General features: G+C 40.7%; 1 protein-coding gene across 2 annotated transcripts; it reads left to right on the forward strand.

Annotated features, from left to right (window-relative positions):
- Window positions 1-625: 625 nt before the first annotated feature.
- On the forward strand, window positions 626-21,614 carry zfr (zinc finger RNA binding protein). 2 transcript variants are annotated; one of them, XM_051422154.1, is made up of 20 exons: window positions 626-739; window positions 917-998; window positions 4,275-4,554; window positions 4,923-5,064; window positions 6,137-6,355; window positions 7,745-7,986; window positions 8,532-8,735; window positions 8,964-9,282; window positions 9,793-9,986; window positions 10,080-10,199; window positions 11,477-11,622; window positions 12,107-12,263; window positions 12,544-12,746; window positions 13,321-13,471; window positions 14,562-14,703; window positions 16,761-16,858; window positions 17,706-17,801; window positions 19,213-19,324; window positions 19,545-19,642; window positions 20,372-21,614. In XM_051422154.1, exons 1-20 carry the CDS (start codon window positions 703-705, stop codon window positions 20,552-20,554), a joined length of 3,225 nt encoding a protein of 1,074 aa, XP_051278114.1. In that variant the 5' UTR covers window positions 626-702; the 3' UTR covers window positions 20,555-21,614. The 2 variants fall into 2 exon arrangements, with proteins under 2 accessions (XP_051278114.1, XP_051278115.1); XM_051422155.1 differs by lacking the exons at window positions 16,761-16,858; window positions 19,213-19,324; window positions 19,545-19,642; window positions 20,372-21,614.
- The last annotated feature ends 313 nt before the right edge of the window (window positions 21,615-21,927 follow it).

Genomic DNA, 21,927 nt, shown 5'->3' on the forward strand with positions numbered 1-21,927 from the left:
GATTATGGGAATCTCCATACAAATGAAAATACTTAAGAGAAGCAATCGAACCAAACCAAATTATGATTACTAAATATTTGTTGTTGAGACCAATTACATGTCCCTTAGGTCCCCATTAATTTAGCCAATTAAAATCAGGGTTTGTTTGATGACATTAAAGGTCCAGTATTGTAGGAAGACCTATTGGAAGAAATGGAAAAGGGTGGACGAGTCGAAATCTGAAGACCTGTCATTAACTATTTACTGCCTTAAAAATCTATGTCAGGTTCGATCATTTCAAATGACCAGAGGGGGCTATTATACCCTGGGAATCAAACAAACTAGTTCAGAAAAATATTGATCCTCTATTAAAAATATATCATCAGACACTGATAGGTGGTTTGTTATCTTGGTTAATAAATCTGTAGTAGGGCCACCTAATGGAGTTGTTTCTATTTCTATTTTATTTATTCATTTTCCTTATTTGTGCAATGTATTTTTCACGTTTGTACTGTTTTTCTATTCGTGTGCTCGGTTTTCAGATACTCCCTGTCGTTTGTTTTGTCATTTTATTATTGTGGCTAAAATAAAGTTGGGGAACACAAAACAAACGTCCCCATCGCCCTTTGCTCTGCGCAGGCGCCAATACGGCTTTTCCGGGTGCGACACGTAATATAAATAGGCTGGTCTACGATACGGGTGTCTGTAGAATATACGAAACCAATGATTCCCATATGTCCAGTGGTCTCCTTCACCTATGGTAAGTATCGTTAAAAACGTAGAAATGATTTTACTGTCAGCTAGAAACAACTAAGCACCGTAACAAGCGTTAAAACAATGCTAAGAAGGAGACGTTAATGGATAGTCCTTGGACCGCTCGTTTGAGCCCGCTGCTAACGGTTAGCTTAGCGTGATCCTGTATGTCTGTCCTCCGCAGTGCCCAGCCGGCTTGGTGAAGATGCCAAAATGGCTACCGGCAATTACTTTGGATTTACCCATGGCGCGGCCGCCCAGTACAGGTAAGATACTCGGCCTTTTGCTAACAAAATACTGCATTATGTTTTTTTTTAGCCCAAACTCTAGCTGAGTGTGTGTGTGTTGTGCAGTTATGTACAGGCTGAATGGCTCCCACTGCTGCCATTGTTGAAGCTGGGGGAGGGGGCGGTTATCCCTCTGCTGCTGCAGTGGGATGTGAACGAGAGTTCAGACTGAAAAATGCACTGCATTGAAGAGGCTGCGTTGGTGACCTTTGCAAAGCTAAAGCATTTACAGGGAGTTCAGTCTTACTAATACATCCATTGGTGTTAAACAAGACACCAAAACACAACACAGCACAGCGGTCTATAACATTATGAGGCCGGAATGTACATCTCCCCATTCATGTTACATACTAATAACCACCAGTAAAGTGTACTGGCAGGAATGTCTGGGTCAACACTGTATGCAGCCCATTGCATTGTGGCCAGATGTGAGCTGAGTTAAGCTTATTTGCCAGAAGACCCCAGTGGTCTTATTTGGTGATTAATTCATCCACAAAAAAGTTAGTTTTGAGCACAGTGCTATGACTCGCATCATCGTCTTTTCTAAATGTCAACAGCTTTCTCCAATCCTAAATGACAGCCAAATCTGAAACTGCTACTGGCTACCATCATTCTGAAATCTACAGCATAACCCAATGTATTTTTCTATTTCACGAATTAATAAAACAATTAAAACTTAACTTCTTAGATTGTAAAGTGCATGGACTTATACTTGACTTTTCGTTGTTTTGATAACTGCATTATATATCGCAGATCAGCTGCCCTGCTCTATAAATATTGACATTGGCCACTGAAAAACGGTGGACCACTAGTTTTATTTCAATGGATAAGGAGGCTGCCTTTTTTTGGTTAGTGTTATTATACTATATTGGCTTACTGCTAGCCAGTAGATAGAGCCCACTAGTGTGTTCAGACTGAAAACAATCCTGCGTTGAATTGAATGCCTTTTCCAGACAGTGGATGAACTGGGGGCTGCATGAAGGGCCAGTATAAGATAAATAAGGATGCATTTAAAGAGTGAATCATTCAAAGTTACTCTAATGAAGTCTCAAACTAAGAATACAGCGCTGGAAATTAGCATAAAGAGTCCCCTTTAAATATATTGTTTTATTCTAGATAATATCGTTAAATAAATTCATTGACCCACTCTGGTCCCCCATGGAAGTTCTGCTACTTGTTCCTTGCACTATCTGAATTAAAAAAATGTAAATGCATCCTTGCAAACTGCAGTGTAAATGCATACTTGTTTATGATTGGCAAATAATCACAACCTCACTGCAGGGACATTATATATTTGAACTATATTAACTATATTTGAAAAAGTTTTTAAAACCCCACACTATTTAAATATTTACAAGCTCAAACTATTTACATAAAAGCTAAAAGAAAGAGAGAGAGAGAGAGAGAGAGAGACAGAGACACAGAGACACAGACCCCGGCACCGTTGGCAGAAGAGCCAAGGATTGCAATTACTCTGAACATTACGCCTGGGAATGAATTACAATATGATGTATTGGAATATATTTCTTACCTTTTTTAGTGATTGTCCGAATAAGTCAGTAAATTATTCGCTAGTTGCTTTTTTTTGCTTTAGAAATAAAGTTTCTGAGAGGGTCTGAAATCTAGCCAGAAATTTGCCATGTTGGCAATGCTCTCAGCAACTGAGTGTACGTGATGCAGTGTAGAGCTTGTGCCCCCTCACGTTTTTCGAATTTGAAAATTATGTATATCCCATGACGCATAAACTTAATCCTTTCACTTAATTTCTCTACTGTCCCAAAATTGTCCCTGACACTGCATCTTTGTATGCCATGTGCTATTTTTATTGTCCCTGGGACACTGTATGTTGAGAAGCGAGAGTGAAGATGAATCTTCTTTTAAATCCCAAAAAGTTTTAAAAAATAATCTCTCATCCCTTTTCCTGCTGGATCAGAGCAGAGTCCCATATGACTCCAGGTCTTTATTGATCCAGGAGCTCTGGCTCTGCCATCTGCTCTCTTCCCTATCTGTTGTCCTTTGTTGAAGGTGTTGGAAATTGTGGACTATGTTGAGCCACACACTACACAATGCCCAATTGCAGGTATTTTTCAGATGTGGCCATGCCTGAGTTGCAAGCTGTCATCATATTGTTGAATTAACTTATTCAGTTAATATATTGTTTGAGTTTAAGCTTTATTATAATTATTTCACTTGATCGCTGTGGTGCAGCTTGTGAAATCAAATCAGAGTTGCCCTGGTTGTTGTCAGGATTGTCTCAGGGAGCGCATCATCAAAGCCTGCAACAGCAGGATGAATTTTACAGTTTGAGTATGAATGTGTTTTTATTTTGTCTGCATCTGCCAATGGGCCAGAATAGGCTTAATAATATGTTAATTCCAGCCAAATGAGCTAGAAAGTATCGGTATTCATTTTCCAATCCAATATTGTGCATTGTACCATACTGAGCGACCCCTATGACGGGCCGGTATCATTGTGCTTCCATAGTTGAAACAAAATGCACTGCAGCACATGGCAAGATTTTCAGCCAACTCTGGTCGGGTGAAGAATATAAATGTTCAAATGTCCAAAGTGTGCTTCGATTCAAGAGCCCTGTGCCCATAATGGCCCATAATGATGAGTTTCACTGGTACTACGCTGTCAACAAAAACGCTGGTAACACTACAGTGCAGGCACTTGGTTTCCCTTACTCCAGAACAAACAGAACATTGAATTATTCTTGTACAGGCAGAAGACTGGTGGTAGGTTGTTATCTGCCACTAAATCCTACACACTGGTCCTTTTTTATGGATGTATCAAGAGCTTAGGCTATGCTGTTGTTGATGTAAACTTTATTAAAAGACAACAAGCCTGTGATTAGTCAACTTAGGTTGTTTTCTCCTGTTAGATGCTGGTGAAGATAACAACATGCAAACTGAAAAGACTGTAGAGATGATTACTTTGGTTATTGATTCCACAGCAGGAGTAAAGTGTGACCAGACAAATATCACATTGTTCTAGTGAAGTTAAGTGAAAGCACAAGATGCCCTGACTCGTGTCAATGCCTCCCATCTAATGTAGAGGTGATGCAAAAACTGTGTGACTACAACCACCGCCATAGTCTGTCCATGTCCCACTTCATGACGAATGCACAACCCTGTGTATATGGGGCCGGACATGCTCTCACACACACACACATACACACAATAGGTGTGTCGCCAACAGGTTGTGACTGGCCAGCTAACCTTTTGACATTTCTCATTTGTGTTGCCCTATCAGTCAGCAGCCAGCTGCCGGGGTTGCATACACGCATCCCACCACGGTGGCCAGTTACACGGTTCATCAAGCACCTGTGGCGGCACACACTGTGGCGGCGGCCTATGCTCCCACTGCAGCCACGGTTGCTGTAGCTAGGCCTGCACCTGTCGCCGTGGCCGCTGCTACTGCTGCAGCTTATGGAGGATACCAACCAACCCATGCTGCCACTGACTACGGCTACCCTCAGCGCCAGCCTGAAGTCCCCCCACCACCACCGCCCGTCACCTCACAGAACTACCAGGTACACCCTTTCAAGTTTGTCCCTTTCAGGACTGCTACACCGATTGCAGAACTTTTTAAACAACTTGTTTTTGTCATTTTGATCACATTCTTAGTAGTAGCCCTGGATGTGCATGTTCTGTAGGGTTTGTGGGGACCAGATGTTCTGTCTCCATAATCTATACAACAGACAACAGATGTCATTGTACTGTATTCTATTAATCCATTCATTTAAATTAGCAATAAAAAGCTAAAAAAAAGTTAAGCATATTGTATTTACAGTACTTTTCTGATGTTTGGGTGTTTCAGGAGAGCAAACATTAGCTTGCAAAGTTCCCTTATACCTTTTTATAAGAATCCTATTTTAAAATGTGGTTTTCTGTTTTCCAGGACTCTTACTCCTATGTGCGGTCCACAGCTCCTGCTGTAGCTTATGACAGTACTAAGCAGTACTACCAACAGCCCACTGCTACTGCGGCTGTCGCTGCTGCACAGCCACAACCCAGTGTGGCAGACTCCTACTACCAGACAGGTATGCACAACTCATTTTCATTCACGTATCCTCATTTCAAGCAAATAAGCATACGACCCTGTTGTACTAATTGCGTGTTCAACCCACGATGGACCCGTTCATATGAGACAGCTTGTCATTGTGCTTCTGACTATTAGCAGATCGCCCACACACTATCTCCTCTCTTTCCTCCGTGAGATGGTTAGATGATGCTCCAATGCCAGTATCACTGAATCACTGTGTATTACTGGTATCAGTTGACCAAAGCTGGGCAGCCTCTATGCAAGTTAGCAATAATTGGTTTATTAACTGTTAGTTTCATCACTTCCAACAAGTACACTGCATTCCTACTGGACATGGAGATTGCATGTTCTTCTCGTGTTTGCAGGTGCTCTGTTTTCCTCCACTATCAGACCATGTACATCAGTTGCAGACTGGCTCAGATCTGGAGTTTGTGTCATGCACTGAGTTCGTCCCCAGTCAAATTCAGAAAATGAAATTCAATAAAGGATGACTATATGATCATGAGATTATAGTGCTGACTTTCAGCTTTCATTTGAGTTAGTACATCCACATCCACTTGGACTGTTACAGCTCCCCTCCTGTTTTTAACTAAAATGCATTGGACCGATGTAAATGAACATAAAATACAGCCGGAAGTGTTTATCGGGGTCCACAGAGAACATGCAAGAAGGAATAAGAGATAACCGTTTTGCCCTGATGTTTGTGGATGTACAGTAAATGTACTACACAATTGTGGCAAAAATGGCTCCTTGACACACATGCGTTATACAACTTTGAAAGTTGTAATCCTTAAGATTCAGTCCTGGTTGACTTGGTAACGGCAAGTTCTAGTGTTGTAATACTAACTACTAACACTTCTTTGGCACATACTCAGAAGTACAGCGCAAATAGACTTAAGTTTGAATAAAGAAGTCATTAGGAACTATCGGATTTTAGAATTTATGCTCTCTATGTACCATGTTATTAAAATTAATGCAAATTCAACAACATTTTGCTGTACATTTTAAAGAAAATGATTTTGAAAGGTATTTGTATTTACTTTTGTATTTTTTTTTTTTTTTTTTTTTAGCTCCCAAACCAGGATATAGCCAAGGGGTAACATCATACACCCAGAGCCAGCAGACTCGACAGGTGACCGTCATAAAGCCAGCTGCCCCCAGTCCAGCCTCATCCACCTTCTCCATCTACCCAGTGACCTCCACTGTCCAGCCTGTGGCCGCTGCCGCATCTGTAGTCCCTTCTTACTCCCAAAGCCCAACCTACAGCACAAATGCTGTCACATACTCCGGTAAGCTTGGACACTGAATTGACTGCTGCCTATAATGGTGCAAAAGATTGTTCTGGGAAAACCAGTAAGCTGTTTTTGTTTGTGGTTTTCACATTTCACTCAGGATTCTCACTCATGATTCATATGAAAACCATTACAGGGCTCCAGACTAACTTTTTGCATTGGTTGCACTGGTGCGCCTAACTTTTTTAGGTGCACCAGCACAAAATGTAGGTGCATCCAAATTTTTCATTGCGTCGCCTTTAACGCCATAAGGTCACCTTTTTATCGCTCACCATAACTTTCATATAATGTGAATGACAAGAATAAGGTGTAGAGAAATGCTTGTCTTTATTTGAAGCATAATTATACATAAAAAGAAAATAAAGTGCTTCACTGAGCTGAAATTGAACATTTCAAACCAAAACACTAAGCAAAATTTAAAAAAATTGAAATAAAAGTTCGATAAGAAACGTTGTTGACCCGCTCACAAATGCACTATTTCCGGCCATATTCTGACCGCAGTCCTGACAGTACACGCAGTGCATTGCTTTACGTCCTTTGTTGTACCTCAGCCAGGGAAATTGTTTCAGCCAGTCCTGTCTGGAGGAATGTATTTTGACCTTTTAATTTGGTCTCGGCGCTCATCCCAGACTGGTTGTTCCTCCTCTGGTTCCGAGTCTGATGCTGTCGCCGAAGGACCGGGGCTCAGCAATTTTTTAACACACAATTTAGCGCGGTGAACAGGACCACAGCCAATCAGAGGCAAAGACCCGCCCGAGCTCTGTCTCTTATTGGTTTAGAACACGATATGATCCTACCATGAGTGTGTGAGTTCGGTCACAGGAGAACACAGAGAGATGATGCACTTGCGAAATAAATGTATGTTTTCACCCGGGCAGCGTCAGGTGCACCAGTGCGACCTAGAAAAATTATTAGTCGCACTCTTTATAAGATAAGAGAATACTGTATATTCTGCATTCCCCTAACGTCTTGATGATGACAGAAAAATCAGTATGGAACAACATTGCAGGAGTGACCATGCCTCTTGCATTGAGCGCGGCACATGTTCTTGCACCTCCCAGCTTTTGAGACTAAGCAGCCACTGCGCACAGGCTTTTTTGTTTGTTTGAAATTTTGTATTCAGTAAAGTGCCAACAACAACAACAGGAATCTGTAGAATGTGACATTAGTTCATTACAGTACAATTTGAGAACATGAGAGCCGCAAAAACGTTGATTTGCATTTTATCAGATTTTACCATGCTAACGTGCTAAACTAAGATGGTGAACATGGTTAACATTATGCACATACATCTTTGCTTTGCTTTTTAATGGAGCCTTTTTCAAAAGGCTATAAAGTGACAGCATTGAGTAGCGAATAAGTAGGCCTTGGTTTATCCTTTCCCAGGAACCTCATACTCTGGCTATGAAGCAGCGGTTTACTCGGCAGCGTCCAGCTACTACCAGCAGCAGCAACAGCAGCAGCAGAAGCAGGCAGTGGCTGCTGTAGCAGCAACAGCAGCATGGACGGGGAACACTTTCACCAAGAAACCCCCTTTTCAGAGTAAGCAGCTTCGGCCCAAGCAGCCACCCAAACCCCCTCAGATCCACTACTGCGATGTCTGCAAGATCAGCTGTGCTGGCCCACAGGTGAGTGCAATGACACTATTTTGTCAAATGACCTAAGCACACGCATAAATGCAGCCAAGCTTCTCAATATACACTGTTTTACACGGTAGGTGTGTCTACTGTTTTTTTGGGGGGGGTTTTCTATTGTGTCCCTAGTATTGTCATCCCACAGGGTCATTCCTTTCACTAATGTAAATTAAAACATAGTGAATCCCAGTAAAATCAAGTAGGATGCACATTATGATATTAAGTGTACTTTAAGATGCAGTATTGTTATATCTTTTCTCTAAGATGTATCCCTTGAAGGGGAAAGGAGAAAGTAGACTGAGGTTCTGACCAAGGCTTGCTCAACTGTTCTAGGACTGTTCTCAAAGAGCAGATTTTGGTTCAGATTTATATGGTTGCCTATAATTTCCTCAGCACAGTTGAGTAGAGAAAGCTTGGGCTGAATGTAGTCTAATGATTAAGTCACTGTTCCTTTTACGTTTTTAGGCTACAAAAATAAAAATGTCAGTGTTTCAAACTAACTTATGGCTGTGTCTCCCTCTGAACATTGAATGCTTTAGACTTACAAGGAGCATCTCGAAGGCCAGAAGCACAAAAAGAAGGAAGCTGCACTGAAGGTTTCCCAGAGCAACAACAGCAGCGGTAGTGGTGGAGGGGTGTTGGCCCGCAATGCTCAGAACCAGCTCCGCTGTGAACTTTGCGATGTTTCCTGCACTGGTGCCGACGCCTATGCTGCACATATCCGTGGAGCCAAGCACCAGAAGGTATGGACATGAGTGGGAACCCTGCAGAGAAGGAAGGGATAAAACAGACAGAAGACAGAATAGAAAAACAGAGAGATGAAGTCTACAAACCACAAAATCTGTAGTTATAGATTGAAACAGAAAAAAACTTAAATTGTTGGGAGTCAGTAGTTTGCTGCATGGTCATTAAATTAGACACCTCATACTTGGTGAAAATGCTCTTTCTCTCCTCTGAATTCTCTTCTCCAGGTTGTTAAGCTTCATACCAAACTTGGTAAGCCCATTCCCTCTACAGAGCCCAGCATGGTCACTCAGACATCTTCCTCTACCACAGCTGCGCCCAGCAAGACCACCACGGCTACACTGAGCAGTTCCAGCACCACCAGCTCTCTGTGCATGGCTGCCTCCTCCTCCCCTGCCACCAGCTCCAGTCCCCCCTACCTGAAACCTGTCAACATAGTCAGCAGTGGTGTGGCAGGCGTCAAGAACCCATTAGCCAACAGCCTTTCCGCTGCCAACTCTGCCGTAGCTGGGAAGAAAATCAACACCCCAAAGATTAATTTTGTTGGTTAGTAAACACATCGGTCTTACTGTCTCACTTGATCCTTTTCATGAAATTCATGAAATAATTTAGCCAATAGTTATATTGGCTTATCATAGACATATCACAATATATCTAGTATAGTGCACTGTTGCAAGCAGCACAGAGTGAGACAAAATAAGCAGCTCTCAGCAATGTCAACTAGAATTGGTTGTAAATGTATAATTGTTAACATGTTAAAGAATATTTATTTATCAGTCCCATAATCCGTCAGGCTGTAGAACATTCAGCTAGGATGTTGTTGTAGTTATTAACTATATTACTGTCTCTGTTGTTTAGCTGTATTGAGCTGTAAACTATGGAATTAATTCGCAAGTATGTTATTATGCTTGTCATGTCAACCATATTAACCACTACTCCATCAGATAATTCCTCCTCACAGAGCCACCTGTTAACGCATTGTATTTTTGTTATTTAGGACTGTTTAGACCAAGGTTTAGCAGTAGCACTGTAAATGGTCTCATTTCTCCACTGCAGGTGGAAATAAATTACAGACTACAGCAAAAATGGAAGAGGCCAGAGCAGAAGCGAAAGTGGAGGCTCCTAAGCCTGCAACACCCTCTTCAGGTACTCAAGACCCCAAGACTGAAGTTTCAGATTCTCTGTCCACGTCGGCCCTGGCTGCACTGCAGAGTGACGTCCAGCCTGTCGGTCACGACTATGTTGAGGAAGTAAGTTTTGACAGACCAACATAGAGCCAACATACACTTACTGAGCAGAAATACATTTAAATCCTGTCTGTAATATGTGTAACTGCTTTCTAGGTCCGAAACGATGAAGGCAAAGTCATCCGCTTCCATTGCAAGCTGTGTGAATGTAGTTTCAATGATCCAAATGCAAAGGAAATGCATCTAAAAGGTCGTAGACATCGCCTGCAGTACAAGGTTTGTAGCCAACATGTGTTGCTCATCTCAACAGAATTTTAATGCATGCTAATGTATTTATCAAGTGTCTCAGAACAGGAAATTAAGTTCTGAGAGTGAGGCATATTTTGTCCTATAGTGTACATTTGAGTTAAGAAATTTGGGAAACATAGAAAAGTCATCCTGTTTGAGAGCTGCAGAGGTGAACTATCATGTACACGGAAAGTCATCAATGATAGGTCACACTTACACACATTGGTTGGTGTAGATGGACAGAAGGTACATCATTTTCGGAAATATAAGAAAAGTGCAATAAGTGTAAACATCTTACACATGCACGCACACAAGCACGCGCACACACACACACACTCGGTAATCCCTTTAGCTTTCACGTTGTCTGCCTGGAGTTTACCTTGTTTTTGGAATGACTCTAGAAGTGATTCCTGACAGCTCGCCTAAAAAATCCTCGTGCTGTTTCGTGTGGTGCTTTTTTAAGTGTTTGTTTGCGTCCGTAGTGTGTACGACGCGAGGGAGCTTCCGCGTCTCTGAATTACGGCTGTGCAAACATTGCATTTTTTGCTGTCTTGCTCTGCGGTGTTTCCAGTGTAAAGTATTTACACACAGCGGACATGTTGGCTAGCCACAATGCTGCTCAATGCTATCCTGCTAGCTGGCTGCAAACTGCGGAATGGATTTCCTGAGCGGGGCGTCTCATAACTCTGTCTCATTGAGCCGCACGTCCGTTCAGGAAATCCATTCCACAGTTTGCAGCCAGCTAGCAGACTGGCCTGCAGGAATCACCTGTGGAGTCATTTCAGCAGACAACGTTAAAGCGCACACATGGCTCATGGATATCGGAAATCTGCGTAGGTTGGATTGGGAAATTCCGATACGTGAATTACGCTGGTATCGGTCCCGATACCGATACTGGATCGGATCGGCCCCATCCCTAATCTCAAATAAATATGTAATCGAGGCACATACACATGCATTCAGGTAAAAGCTTCATGAATTAACTCTTAATGTTCTACTCTGAGGTAGGAGTCCTAGTCAAACTTTCTGCCTAATTTGCTCGGATGACTCTGAAATGCTTGATAAATATGGAGCCTGCCAAATGTTTAAACCTTCACTTTTCCTTTTATTGATGGAAATGACAACAATCATAAGTACTCATTTTGCTTTACATTTAACTTCAAGCCATTGGGACATTCAAGTCCAATATACATCTGAAGGGAGTTTTCTTATTTCCATATTCTATATTTCACCCATGAAACTGTTTACTTGTTTTTGTCTTGTAGAAAAAGGTGAACCCAGATCTGCAGGTGGAGGTCAAGCCCAGCATCAGAGCCAGAAAAATTCAGGAAGAGAAGATGAGAAAGCAGATGCAGAAGGAAGAATACTGGAGAAGAAGAGAGGAGGAGGAGCGCTGGAGAATGGAGATGCGGTATAGTTATGGTCTTTTGGATGTTAGGAATAACTTGTAGGCAGTCTTTATTTGCAGAGGGGTGAACATTTAAAGGCAAACAAGTGCAGAAATGATGGTATTTCATGATTGCAGATGGATCCATACAAGGCACTGTGATTAATCCAATATAACACCTATGGGACATTTGGGAGCAACAGGATAGACGGCACTCTCCACAACCAATGTGTTTTTATTTTTTGCCACAATCCTCTGCATTAGCATTTTTTCATTTATTTATTTTTTATTTTTTTAAAACGCAGGGCTGAATTTGACCCAAACACAGCCTAACTGGGTTGTTGGTTCACCTGTCTCGAGAAGGTGTAAATTATGTTAAATGTATTGAACACCTGGGACTCCCCACCGTTAAGTCAGAGCTTAATAAGGCTTTTGAGTGAGAAGCAAAATGTTTCAAGAATCTAAAGTCCAGTAGATAGCTTTTGACAAGCTGTGTTTATATTTTCAGGCGTTATGAAGAAGACATGTACTGGAGACGTATGGAGGAGGAGCAGCACCACTGGGATGAGCGACGTCGTTTACCAGACGGCGGGTATCCACAGGGGCCTCCTGGTCTACTTGGTGTCCGGCCCGGCATGCCTGGCCTGCAGCCACAGGGTCCTGTGGTAGGGCTTTAAGATAGTGCCGCTCAGCATATTGCTAGCATATTCCCATATTCACTTCCTAATGTGTGGCTAAAAAAGAAACTAAAGTTACGGCAGACAAATTGTCTGATTTTTTTTTTAATTTTACAAAGTCAGTCAGTAGTGAAATATGAATACTCAGACTGTAAAGCCATTATCTCAACAAGAATCTTTCGAATTTTAACAATAGAATTTTCTTTGAGAAAATGTCAGTGCATCCTCACCTAGATAAAATGACACACCCTTTCTCTGTTGCTCTCAGCCCCCACGTCGGCCCGATTCTTCAGACGACCGCTATGTCATGACCAAGCACGCAGCCATCTACCCCTCAGAAGACGAGCTCCAGTCTATCCAGAAGATTGTGTCAATCACAGAGCGTGCCCTCAAACTGGTCTCAGACATAATTACAGACCAGGACAAGGCCAAGGAAGAGGACAAAGAGAAGAAAGAGGCAACTAAAGACAGGTGCGATATCTGGGCTGCTTATAACTGTTGTATGGAGTTAAGTTATAAGCATTCTTCCTTTTGCATAGAAAAACATTTTCATGTCCTCAAGAAAATGCCCTACTCTGAAACGTCCTGTAAAGGTCCCGTCTTGCATACCCGTCCCTGCCCTTTTCTTCTTGTGAGCTGTTCCAAAGATTCACAGTTTATACAGAAAAATCACTTGGAGCAAAGCACATGACTTTTATAATTTAAGCTATAATCAAAACCCCATTTGGAGATGTAGACTATTTTACTGTTGGGTTTCCTACAGTATTTACTGTCGTGGCATTGTTTTGCATCTGTCCATGGCCAGAACTTGAAGTGCATGGGCTATCTTTCCTCCAAACACAACAATGTGAGCGCTTTTCAGATTGGCTGTTCAGAACAAAAAATTTGTCATATTCTTTTTTCTTTCAAGCAGTAATACATATTGTTCATTTTAACAAGCCAGTGAGATTTTGTATTTGGATGTTTTCCATTTTTCAGAATTATGACATTTTAATTGTTTCTTGTTGTGCTCTTTTGCTTTCCCATCTCCCTTGTGTAACTGTAGAGCCCTGAAGGGAGTGATGAGGGTTGGAGTTCTGGCCAAAGGCTTGCTTCTTCGTGGGGACAAGAATGTAAACCTAGTCTTGCTCTGCTCTGAGAAGCCCACCAAGGACCTCCTCACCCGCATTGTGGAGCACCTCCCCAAACAACTAACAGTACTATCTTTTCCAATTATCACAGCACAATTCATCTCTTCAGTGGTCACTTTAATAGGTACTTTGTTTTGTAAGACACCCCTTTGTCTTTGGTTTAGTTGGAACATTTTACAAAACTACTAAAAGTTTACGAGACCATTTAGCTCAGTCAAAATAAACAACTCGTATCCTCTCATACTCAGTTTATCCGGTCCTGGTTTCTCTCCAGGTCATGGAAGTGAGAGGTGAGAGGTCAGTTGGCTGGGTGCAGGAGTCTGGGCCTGATGCCCAATACACTGAATAGTCTTTTTGTATTTTGTGCAGAATGTCTCCATTTGAAATCGGGTGTGTGTGTTTTACAAATGACAGATTCCAGTCTTCATAAGGCGTCTGATTTTAATGTTTGTGTTAATGTTGGTAAGAACTTTCAATACATGGTTTAATTAGTGTTGTACAGTGTCCATGTGTGACAGCAGGGATATTTCTGGATATATTTCAGTTACTTTTAAGTTAACTTTTTTTTTTTTAAACATCAGTGAAAAAAGCTGCTTGTAAAACTGAATAATCACTGTGCAGAGACTGTTGTGGTGAAACGTCCAGTTCTTCCACGTTGCACATGCAAACATGGAAAACTGTTGGAAGAGAGCCCCTCTGCTGCTGCCCTTCATAAATAGGAAAAAAACATGCCTTCACTGTGGCAGTCCTGTGCTGTTGCCAAACTACGGGTGTCCACAGAACCAGCTAACAGCTGCTCAATGACAGCAGGCTGAGGAGCTGCGCATCAGACCGCCAGAGTACCACTGCTGCTACAGTTGCTAAAGCTGGGGACAAGCTGCACTTTCCAACAAATAAAAACAAATTAGGGGGAGTCTGCACACACAATATTGGTATATTTGAAAAAGTATCTTGTATTAACAGATGATTCAGACATCAGTCTATATGACTGCGTAGAGTGCCAACAGCTGTACCTATGAAAGTGGCCACTGAGTGTAGATGACATCAGCTAGGTATGTTCCCTAGCTATTTCGTAGAGAAGTGACTGTCAACTAGTTGTATGTACAATGGACTATAAATAATGTTAGCGCATTTGCATTTACACCATTTCTTCCAGGTGGTAACGCCAGAAAAATATGAGGTCAAGGGATCTATCCAGGAAGCAGCCATCATTCTGACATCCTGTACCGAGCCAAAGATGCAAGTGACAATCACACTGACTTCACCTGTCATCAGAGAGGAAAATGGCCGGGACGGAGGTTGGGAAACCCATCACAGCCTTTCCCATTGCACCTCTTTTCTTGTCTTTCTGCTATTTCTCTATGAAATCAATTTCAATATGTTGGTTGACACCCTGAAGAGCACTGTCCTGCTGGCACTCCACAAAGATTGTTTTGTTTGCCTTTTAAATCCTATCATCCTGGCAACTTTCTCTTCATTTATGACTCATTTGGATTTCATAAATCAGAAATGACAGGGGCAACTAAGGAAGTGCAAGCTCATCATATTTAATAACTTTAGTTGTGGTCTCTTTACTTCAGGGTTTATTGTGCACAGTCTAAGACCTGCAAAAATGTAATCGTTAACAACGAAAACCATTAGAATGGATTTTATTTTATTTTTTCAATTAAACATTAGATTCAGATAATCTGCTTTTATTGGTCTATGGTGGGAGCCAATGAGAGACCCCCAACTCAGTTATTTTTCTCAATTAAAGCTCTTTCTATTTACGTGGGGCAGATCACTTCTAGTGTAAATTTTTATTTTATTTTATTTTTATTTTTTAAAGATGAAAGAGGCAAGTGCCAGCAGTATTGCTCTTAGGCCTTTTGCTCTGTAACTCCTACCTCTCAAATGCTATCTTTATCCTTTAAACAAAGCATGATCAGTGTTTGCATTGTGTTAAGTCTAGTTATTCCCAGGTGAGATTCTATTTTGTTTCCTGTGTTCCAGGGGATTCTGTTTCCATTTTATTGTTAGCTATATTCAATGGGAGTCGTGCATTTACAGTATCTTTTCTCCAAATTTTCTTTGAGATGAGGAGACAAAAACAGACAATTCCTTCAGAAGATGAACAAATAGATAACAGGAGGCACTTCTGTTCCTCAAGTTTAATTTGGAATGAATTGTGCAAATATGTTTTCTCAAATCAATATTTGGTAGAGGACATTGGATGTTATTTTCCCACAGGAAACAAATCTTCCTTTTGTGTACTGGTGAACAGTTCACCTGGCTGAGGTCCCCTGTTCTGAAGTGCTCCCCTGAGTTGATTGACATGTTCCTTTTTACACACAAGACTCAAAATTTGGCTCAGTAGGAGATAATATTTAGACCAGTTGAGCAAAAATGAAAGCCCTTTGACAAGTTTTTGTCGTTTTGATTTCACTTAAAATGGAAAGATGAGGACAAATAATTTGAATAATTATTATTGAAATCTGATTATTTCAATTTATTCTTAGGGGAGTATTGTTAAACGTTCAGGCAAGAAGGCTATGACCGAGGAATCTTGGGTTGGACCTGAGTATAGCCTTTGGTACAATGATTGTTAAGGTCCTATTCCAACCTACTGATGTTAGGTATGCATGCAGTGATATCCTAACCCCTTTTGTTTGCTGGTAGTTCTCATGTTTTTTTCTCTTCTTCAGCACCCATTGCTTCCTCCTTTTTTATATTCGTAGTTATATTTAGAAGTCCAGCAAAAAGACCCCTTGTTTCTTTGAACACAAAAAAAAAATTCTGCTACATTGTCTCCCATCAGAGGTTTAGTAGGGCCCAACAGCTTCGGAAGGATTTTTGACCAAGGTTTTCTTACATCCCAAAAACATTGCCACACCTACTATTGCCATGCCACTTTTTTATCAGGCCTGTTAGCCATTTGCCCTTTTCTTTCTCAATCATTAGCCACGGAGCTCCTCCTCCGTCCCAATGCTTGGGCAAAGAAAATCAAAATTCTCATGGTACCTACCAAGGTAATGGTAAGCCTCACAACATGTCTACCTGATAAAATGGTATTGGCTTCAAGACATTGTGACCCCTTTTTACAAAATACAATGACTTAACATAATTGTACACAGAGTCAATCTGTATCTATCCACTGACGTTGACCATGTGTTGGTTTGTGTAGTCAGTTTCTAAGGAATGTCAGTACATTTTTTTTTTTTTTTTTTTTTAAATTGCAAAATAAGCAACCAACTGTAGGTTGTCATGGAAAAAAACATTGGTATGTGTGGCAATGTGTTTGTTCTCTGCCAGCCTCGCTGACCTGGTCAAACACCCATTCCTCATCACCATTTTGACACTTCAAATCCATTTTTAGATGTAACTTCGGGTATGGTGAAAGACCCAGCGGACGTCTTGGACAGGCAAAAATGCCTTGACGCTCTGGCTGCTCTGCGCCACGCTAAGTGGTTCCAGGTTCGGAACATCATTTTACTTTCTTATTGTAGCCTTATGAGATGCATTATTTATTTGTTTATTCATTTATTTGTGTTTTACACATTTGATTTTCATTTTATTATAATGAGGAAAACTATTACTATTTGAAGCAAAAAATATTCAAGGATGCCACTTATTACATCAACGATCTGGTTAATGTCCATCATATGTATTGATTATCAATCTATTTGAAGCACTTGTATGAAAACAAAAATACTCTAGCAAAGAACTGGCATCCTTGTATTCCCTTTTCAATTTTCCAAGTACTGCATTATAGCTACATGTGATTCCATAAGGCTGCACAATAACTTGCACAAAGTTGTGCCATCAAGAAGTGCTTTCATGTTCAACGTTTGTATTGTTTTTATTCTATATATTTTTGTAGAATGGGGATTGAGAGAAAAAGGAATATCTGAGTAGTTTTCTGTGATTCTGCTACCTGAGCAAAAGCACAGGCAAATTAAAGCAGATTTCTTTGGCTCTTTCAGTCCCTATACTATCCTCTCAGGTGGACTCTTGTACTTTAAGTACCTGTTTGTGAGATACCTGGATAAACCTGGGGTCAGGGTTTAGAAGATGGCAAGAAAAGTCCTCGTTTCTTGTGCATCTTGCAAACTTTGAACTCCCTTACTAACTGTGAGGTACAAGACTACTGGGAATGGCAGCTGATTGCAAACTCTTATGGCTCATACGCACCTCAAACCATACTCAAGCTTCCATTATGCACAGTAGTGTTTGGACCTCTATGACAGAACTGATTCACTTGTTTGGTCCATCTCTTGTCACTGTTGGTCACTGCATAAACCTAACTTTATTGCATCAAAAGGCTAGGGCAAATGGACTTCAGTCCTGTGTGATCATCATCCGAATCCTGCGAGACCTCTGTCAGCGAGTTCCCACATGGTCGCCCTTCCCGGGATGGGTAAGTTTCTGTTGTTTAAACACGCTATGAACGTTTTAAAGGCTCCCTGATGCACTATGTGACTTTGGGTTGTCCCTGGTGAGACATTCATGAGTGAAATGTGAAATCTTTTAGTTGTTAATTGAAAACGGTGGTGCTATTGAGCTTCGGTCACCAAAAACAAAATGCGTCAAAATTTTCAAACCAGATAAAGTAATTTAACTCAAAAATTGTTGAAAGAGATTACATTGAAAATTACTAGTAAAGTAAAACTAACTCGATTTGTTAGTTATAAAAACATTGATAAAAGTAGCTTCAACAATTTTAAGTGACCTTTCATTTGTACTGTGAAAACAAAATACCTAGTAAAAAGAACTTTATCAGGAATGTTTCTGTAACTTAAAAAACTAAGTTAGTGTCACGTAAAATGACAAGTAAAAGCTGCTTAATCAAGAATCTTTTTTAACTTACAAAAGTTGATTGAAAATTGAGTTTGTGTAATTAAAAATGTTTCAATGTTTTAATATAATGAGCACATGGAAAGGCTTATTTCTTATTACATTTTGAATTATATACTACACAAATAAAATGTACTAACTCTTATTTGATCATTTATGTCTCTTTATCTAGAACCTTTGTGCAATTTGTTAATTAAGCATGTAAAGGAATATAAAATATTAATGTCTCAGTGTCTCAGCCGCCCAGGTGTATTAACATCCGGTGACCCACTTAAGCATTTTTCCAGAGAAACACACAGAGAGAAATAGAGAAGCTTTATCTGGTATGTGGAGAAGCACAGACCAGGTACATTCGGTACCACACTGGTGAACAACAAGAATCACCTGCTTTACTGAAATAGACTAAAACAACCTGCTGTAGAGACATAGAGACAAACAGAGGCGAGGCAAGCCTGTGGGTGTGGGTGGGTGTGTGTCTGGGTGTGTTGGAAAGAGAAAGCAAGGTGAACAGATTGAAGTAGTTTGTGTGTAAATGCTAGTGAAACAGTTGCTTTGGATTGCATCCCTGCCTCATCAACCCCTCGGAGTGCATAGTGTGACCTGTGACACACGGGAATAAATGCTCAAGCAAAACGCATGAAAAGATTTTTACATTTCATTAGTTTTTAGTCATCTGGTCACACAGCCCTGTGTTTTGTTTTTAAATGGTTGGCATACCTCACACTGACAGCCTTTTATATATTTAATTTTGATATAAACCAAGCAATGGCTGCTAATACTAGGCACAGGCAGAGTATTGTTGGCAAAGATCTCCGTCTACCATCCCTTTGCACAAAGTATCCTCGAGTTCACCTTTTGAACAATTACTGTAATGATAGCGTATTCCAGCTTTACAAACTGACTGTTGTATATCTAGCAGAGATTGTGTGTGTTTGTCAGGCATCTAAGCTGTCTCTTGTGTTGCCTCTGTTCAGGCCATGGAGCTGCTAGTTGAGAAAGCCATCAGTAGCGCCTCTGCCCCCCTCAGCCCCGGCGACGCACTGAGACGTGTCTTTGAATGTATTTCGTCTGGGATTTTACTTCCTGGTAAGCTAGTGTTTCTTTATTTTTCTATGCATTGACTAATGTTTTACTTACTGGGCTCCATTACATGCTGTATCGTGCAAAATAGAGTTAATTGACTTTGCAGATTTTGAAAAACCTAAAACCAACCAAATTCACAAATTGGTTAGATTCTGGAAATAAAATGAAGTGAAACATTATTTAATGCTGTTTTTATTAATTTATTTCTATTCTTCTCTAACAGGTGGACCAGGATTGGTAGATCCTTGTGAGAAGAAGCCTGTGGACACCTTAACAGCCATGGGAGAGCAACAGAGAGAGGACATCACCTCAAGTGCCCAAGTACAAGCTCTTGTATTATACATTATCTGTCAGGCATGAAGAAGTGAGGCTACATTCACACTGCAGGATCTGGTCTTTTTTTAAATTGGATTCTGGCCACTGTCATGTGGTCCAAATCAGATACAGATCTGTGACCTCAGTGTTATCAGTCATATCAGAATCCAGGCAACTGTTACAACACTCCAGATCTACATTTGTCATGCAGGTCACTTCGGGACTGTGACCTGTTCACACTGAATTTAGATTTGGGCTACATTTAGAAAATAATGTAAACAGCCAAACAAAAAACAATCCAGTCTGAGCATGAGTCAAAATGGAGAGTTTGCAGTGTGAACATGAACTGAAAAATTGCATCAGGTGCTGGTTAGTTTAAATAGGAGAAATGGCAGTGCTTTGAAAACAACTGGAAACCCTCAACTTGTCATGCATCATTAAAAAATGCTTAAGAATTACTGGTAAACTGTGTGAGTGTTTGGGAGTAAGTGCTGTCCTGTTTGTCAAGAGAAACTCCTGGAAAATGTCCTGGAAAAGCCCTGGAAAATGGTTTCTTAGAGCCTTGAGATATCTTATTTAACTGTCCTTGTGTCATAATCTGCTTTTTACCAGGAGATGTCAGGCGTCACATAAAATGTTTGGGGATTTGTGAGCTCTTTAAGAATCTGCAAGTCTTGGTTTAGTTCAGTCTCCTGACACCGTATCTTGGCTTTCTCTCTGTTTCTTTCTCTACAGTTTGCTCTGAGGCTGCTGGCATTCCGTCAGATTCATAAAGTTCTGGGTATGGACCCCCTGCCGCAGATAAACCCTCGCTTCAACATCCGCAACAGCCGCAAGCGTCGCCGCGACAACAGCGATGGGACAGACAGCTTCGAGGGTGAAGGCAAAAAGGACAAGAAAGATTATGAAAGTTTCTAAGTTTATCTATGACTAATTTAAAGTAAGCTACATACAGAAATGTACTAACATGTTGTATGCGCTGTCTCCTGTGTACTGGGAAGGACCAGTGTTGCCGTTGTTTTTTTTTTCCCTTTTTGAAGATGTACCAGTGTAATTGCAGCCTCACTCTATTACACAAACAAAATGTCAGTTTGTGTATTGTTTTAGTTGTAGATTAAGATTTCTTAAAGTTGGGGCTCAGACCTCTACTAGATAAAAGCAGTTTTTACCTGATGTGCTTCTTAAATAGAAGTGTTGATGACAGTGGCCTCATGCTTCTGCTGCTGCTGCTCCCCTCTGAACTGTGTTTTTGTTCGATTATAAGTCACGGAGGAAGGATCAAACATGGAGCCTGACGTCTCTGTATCGTGGATCAGGAGGGGAAGCGATGATAATGTCAATGCCTTCATTCATCTGTATAGTTGCATTCAGAGGTGGACTGTGTTGTTGTTGTTGTTATTATTGTGAAGCATTAGTTTGGCCAAGTTAAGTTTCAAAGTTTTTCTTTTGAATATGAATTACTGTGCTTAATGCAAGTGATGTTTGATGCTGTGGTCTTGTTCTGTCTCAACGCTAGGCTACACTTAAATAAAAGACCTATGAGGCATTGCACAAAGATTCAGAAGAACTTTAACTGTTGATAGATCTTTGTTAGTAGTGAAGTTGTCAGCCCTAAATGTCAGATGTTATGTCTTTTCTCTTTCGTATATATGATTGAAGTATTTGTATAATCTTTAAATAGATTAAAAAAAACACTTTGGTTTGTGGAAAACATGGCCATGTTCACATTGCGTACTGTTTTGGCTTTTCAAATTTAGTTTTCTTCGTTGATAACAAACTTTATTGGCTTGCTTGCCTTTTAGCTTGGTTAGGTGCTAAATTTAAGTTAAGTACTGGAAATGAGACTAAGCATCATGACTGGGAATGGGAGGGGTGTAATGTAATTGCCCTTCAGTGTAGGTTCTGTTGTGAATGCTTGCTGTGCTCTGCATTCTGCTTTATAATTCCAGTAGCAAAATAAATACATTTCCAGATTGAAGTGTGTATCTTTGGTTTCTCTCATGGTATACAGTGTAAATTAGGGTTTGCATCAAGTATATTTTAAGCTACAGAGCTTCAGAAGCAATGCAGGAAGACACGATGAACCTAATGGTAAATTATGTTTTATCCTTAGATATAGCTAGAATCTGAATGGCTCTTGAACTGCATGCACAATAATAAATACAAGTTTTCCAGCTACTGCACCAACCAGTAGGGTATAATGTGGAAAATATGTACATTTAGGAATATTGGCACAGGGACTTTTACTACATCCTGACTGTAGCACATGAGAGAACCTGTGAACCAGCAGA

The sequence above is a fragment of the Dicentrarchus labrax genome, unplaced genomic scaffold, assembly GCF_905237075.1.
Source record: "Dicentrarchus labrax unplaced genomic scaffold, dlabrax2021, whole genome shotgun sequence".
Classification (NCBI taxonomy): Eukaryota; Metazoa; Chordata; class Actinopteri; family Moronidae; genus Dicentrarchus; species Dicentrarchus labrax.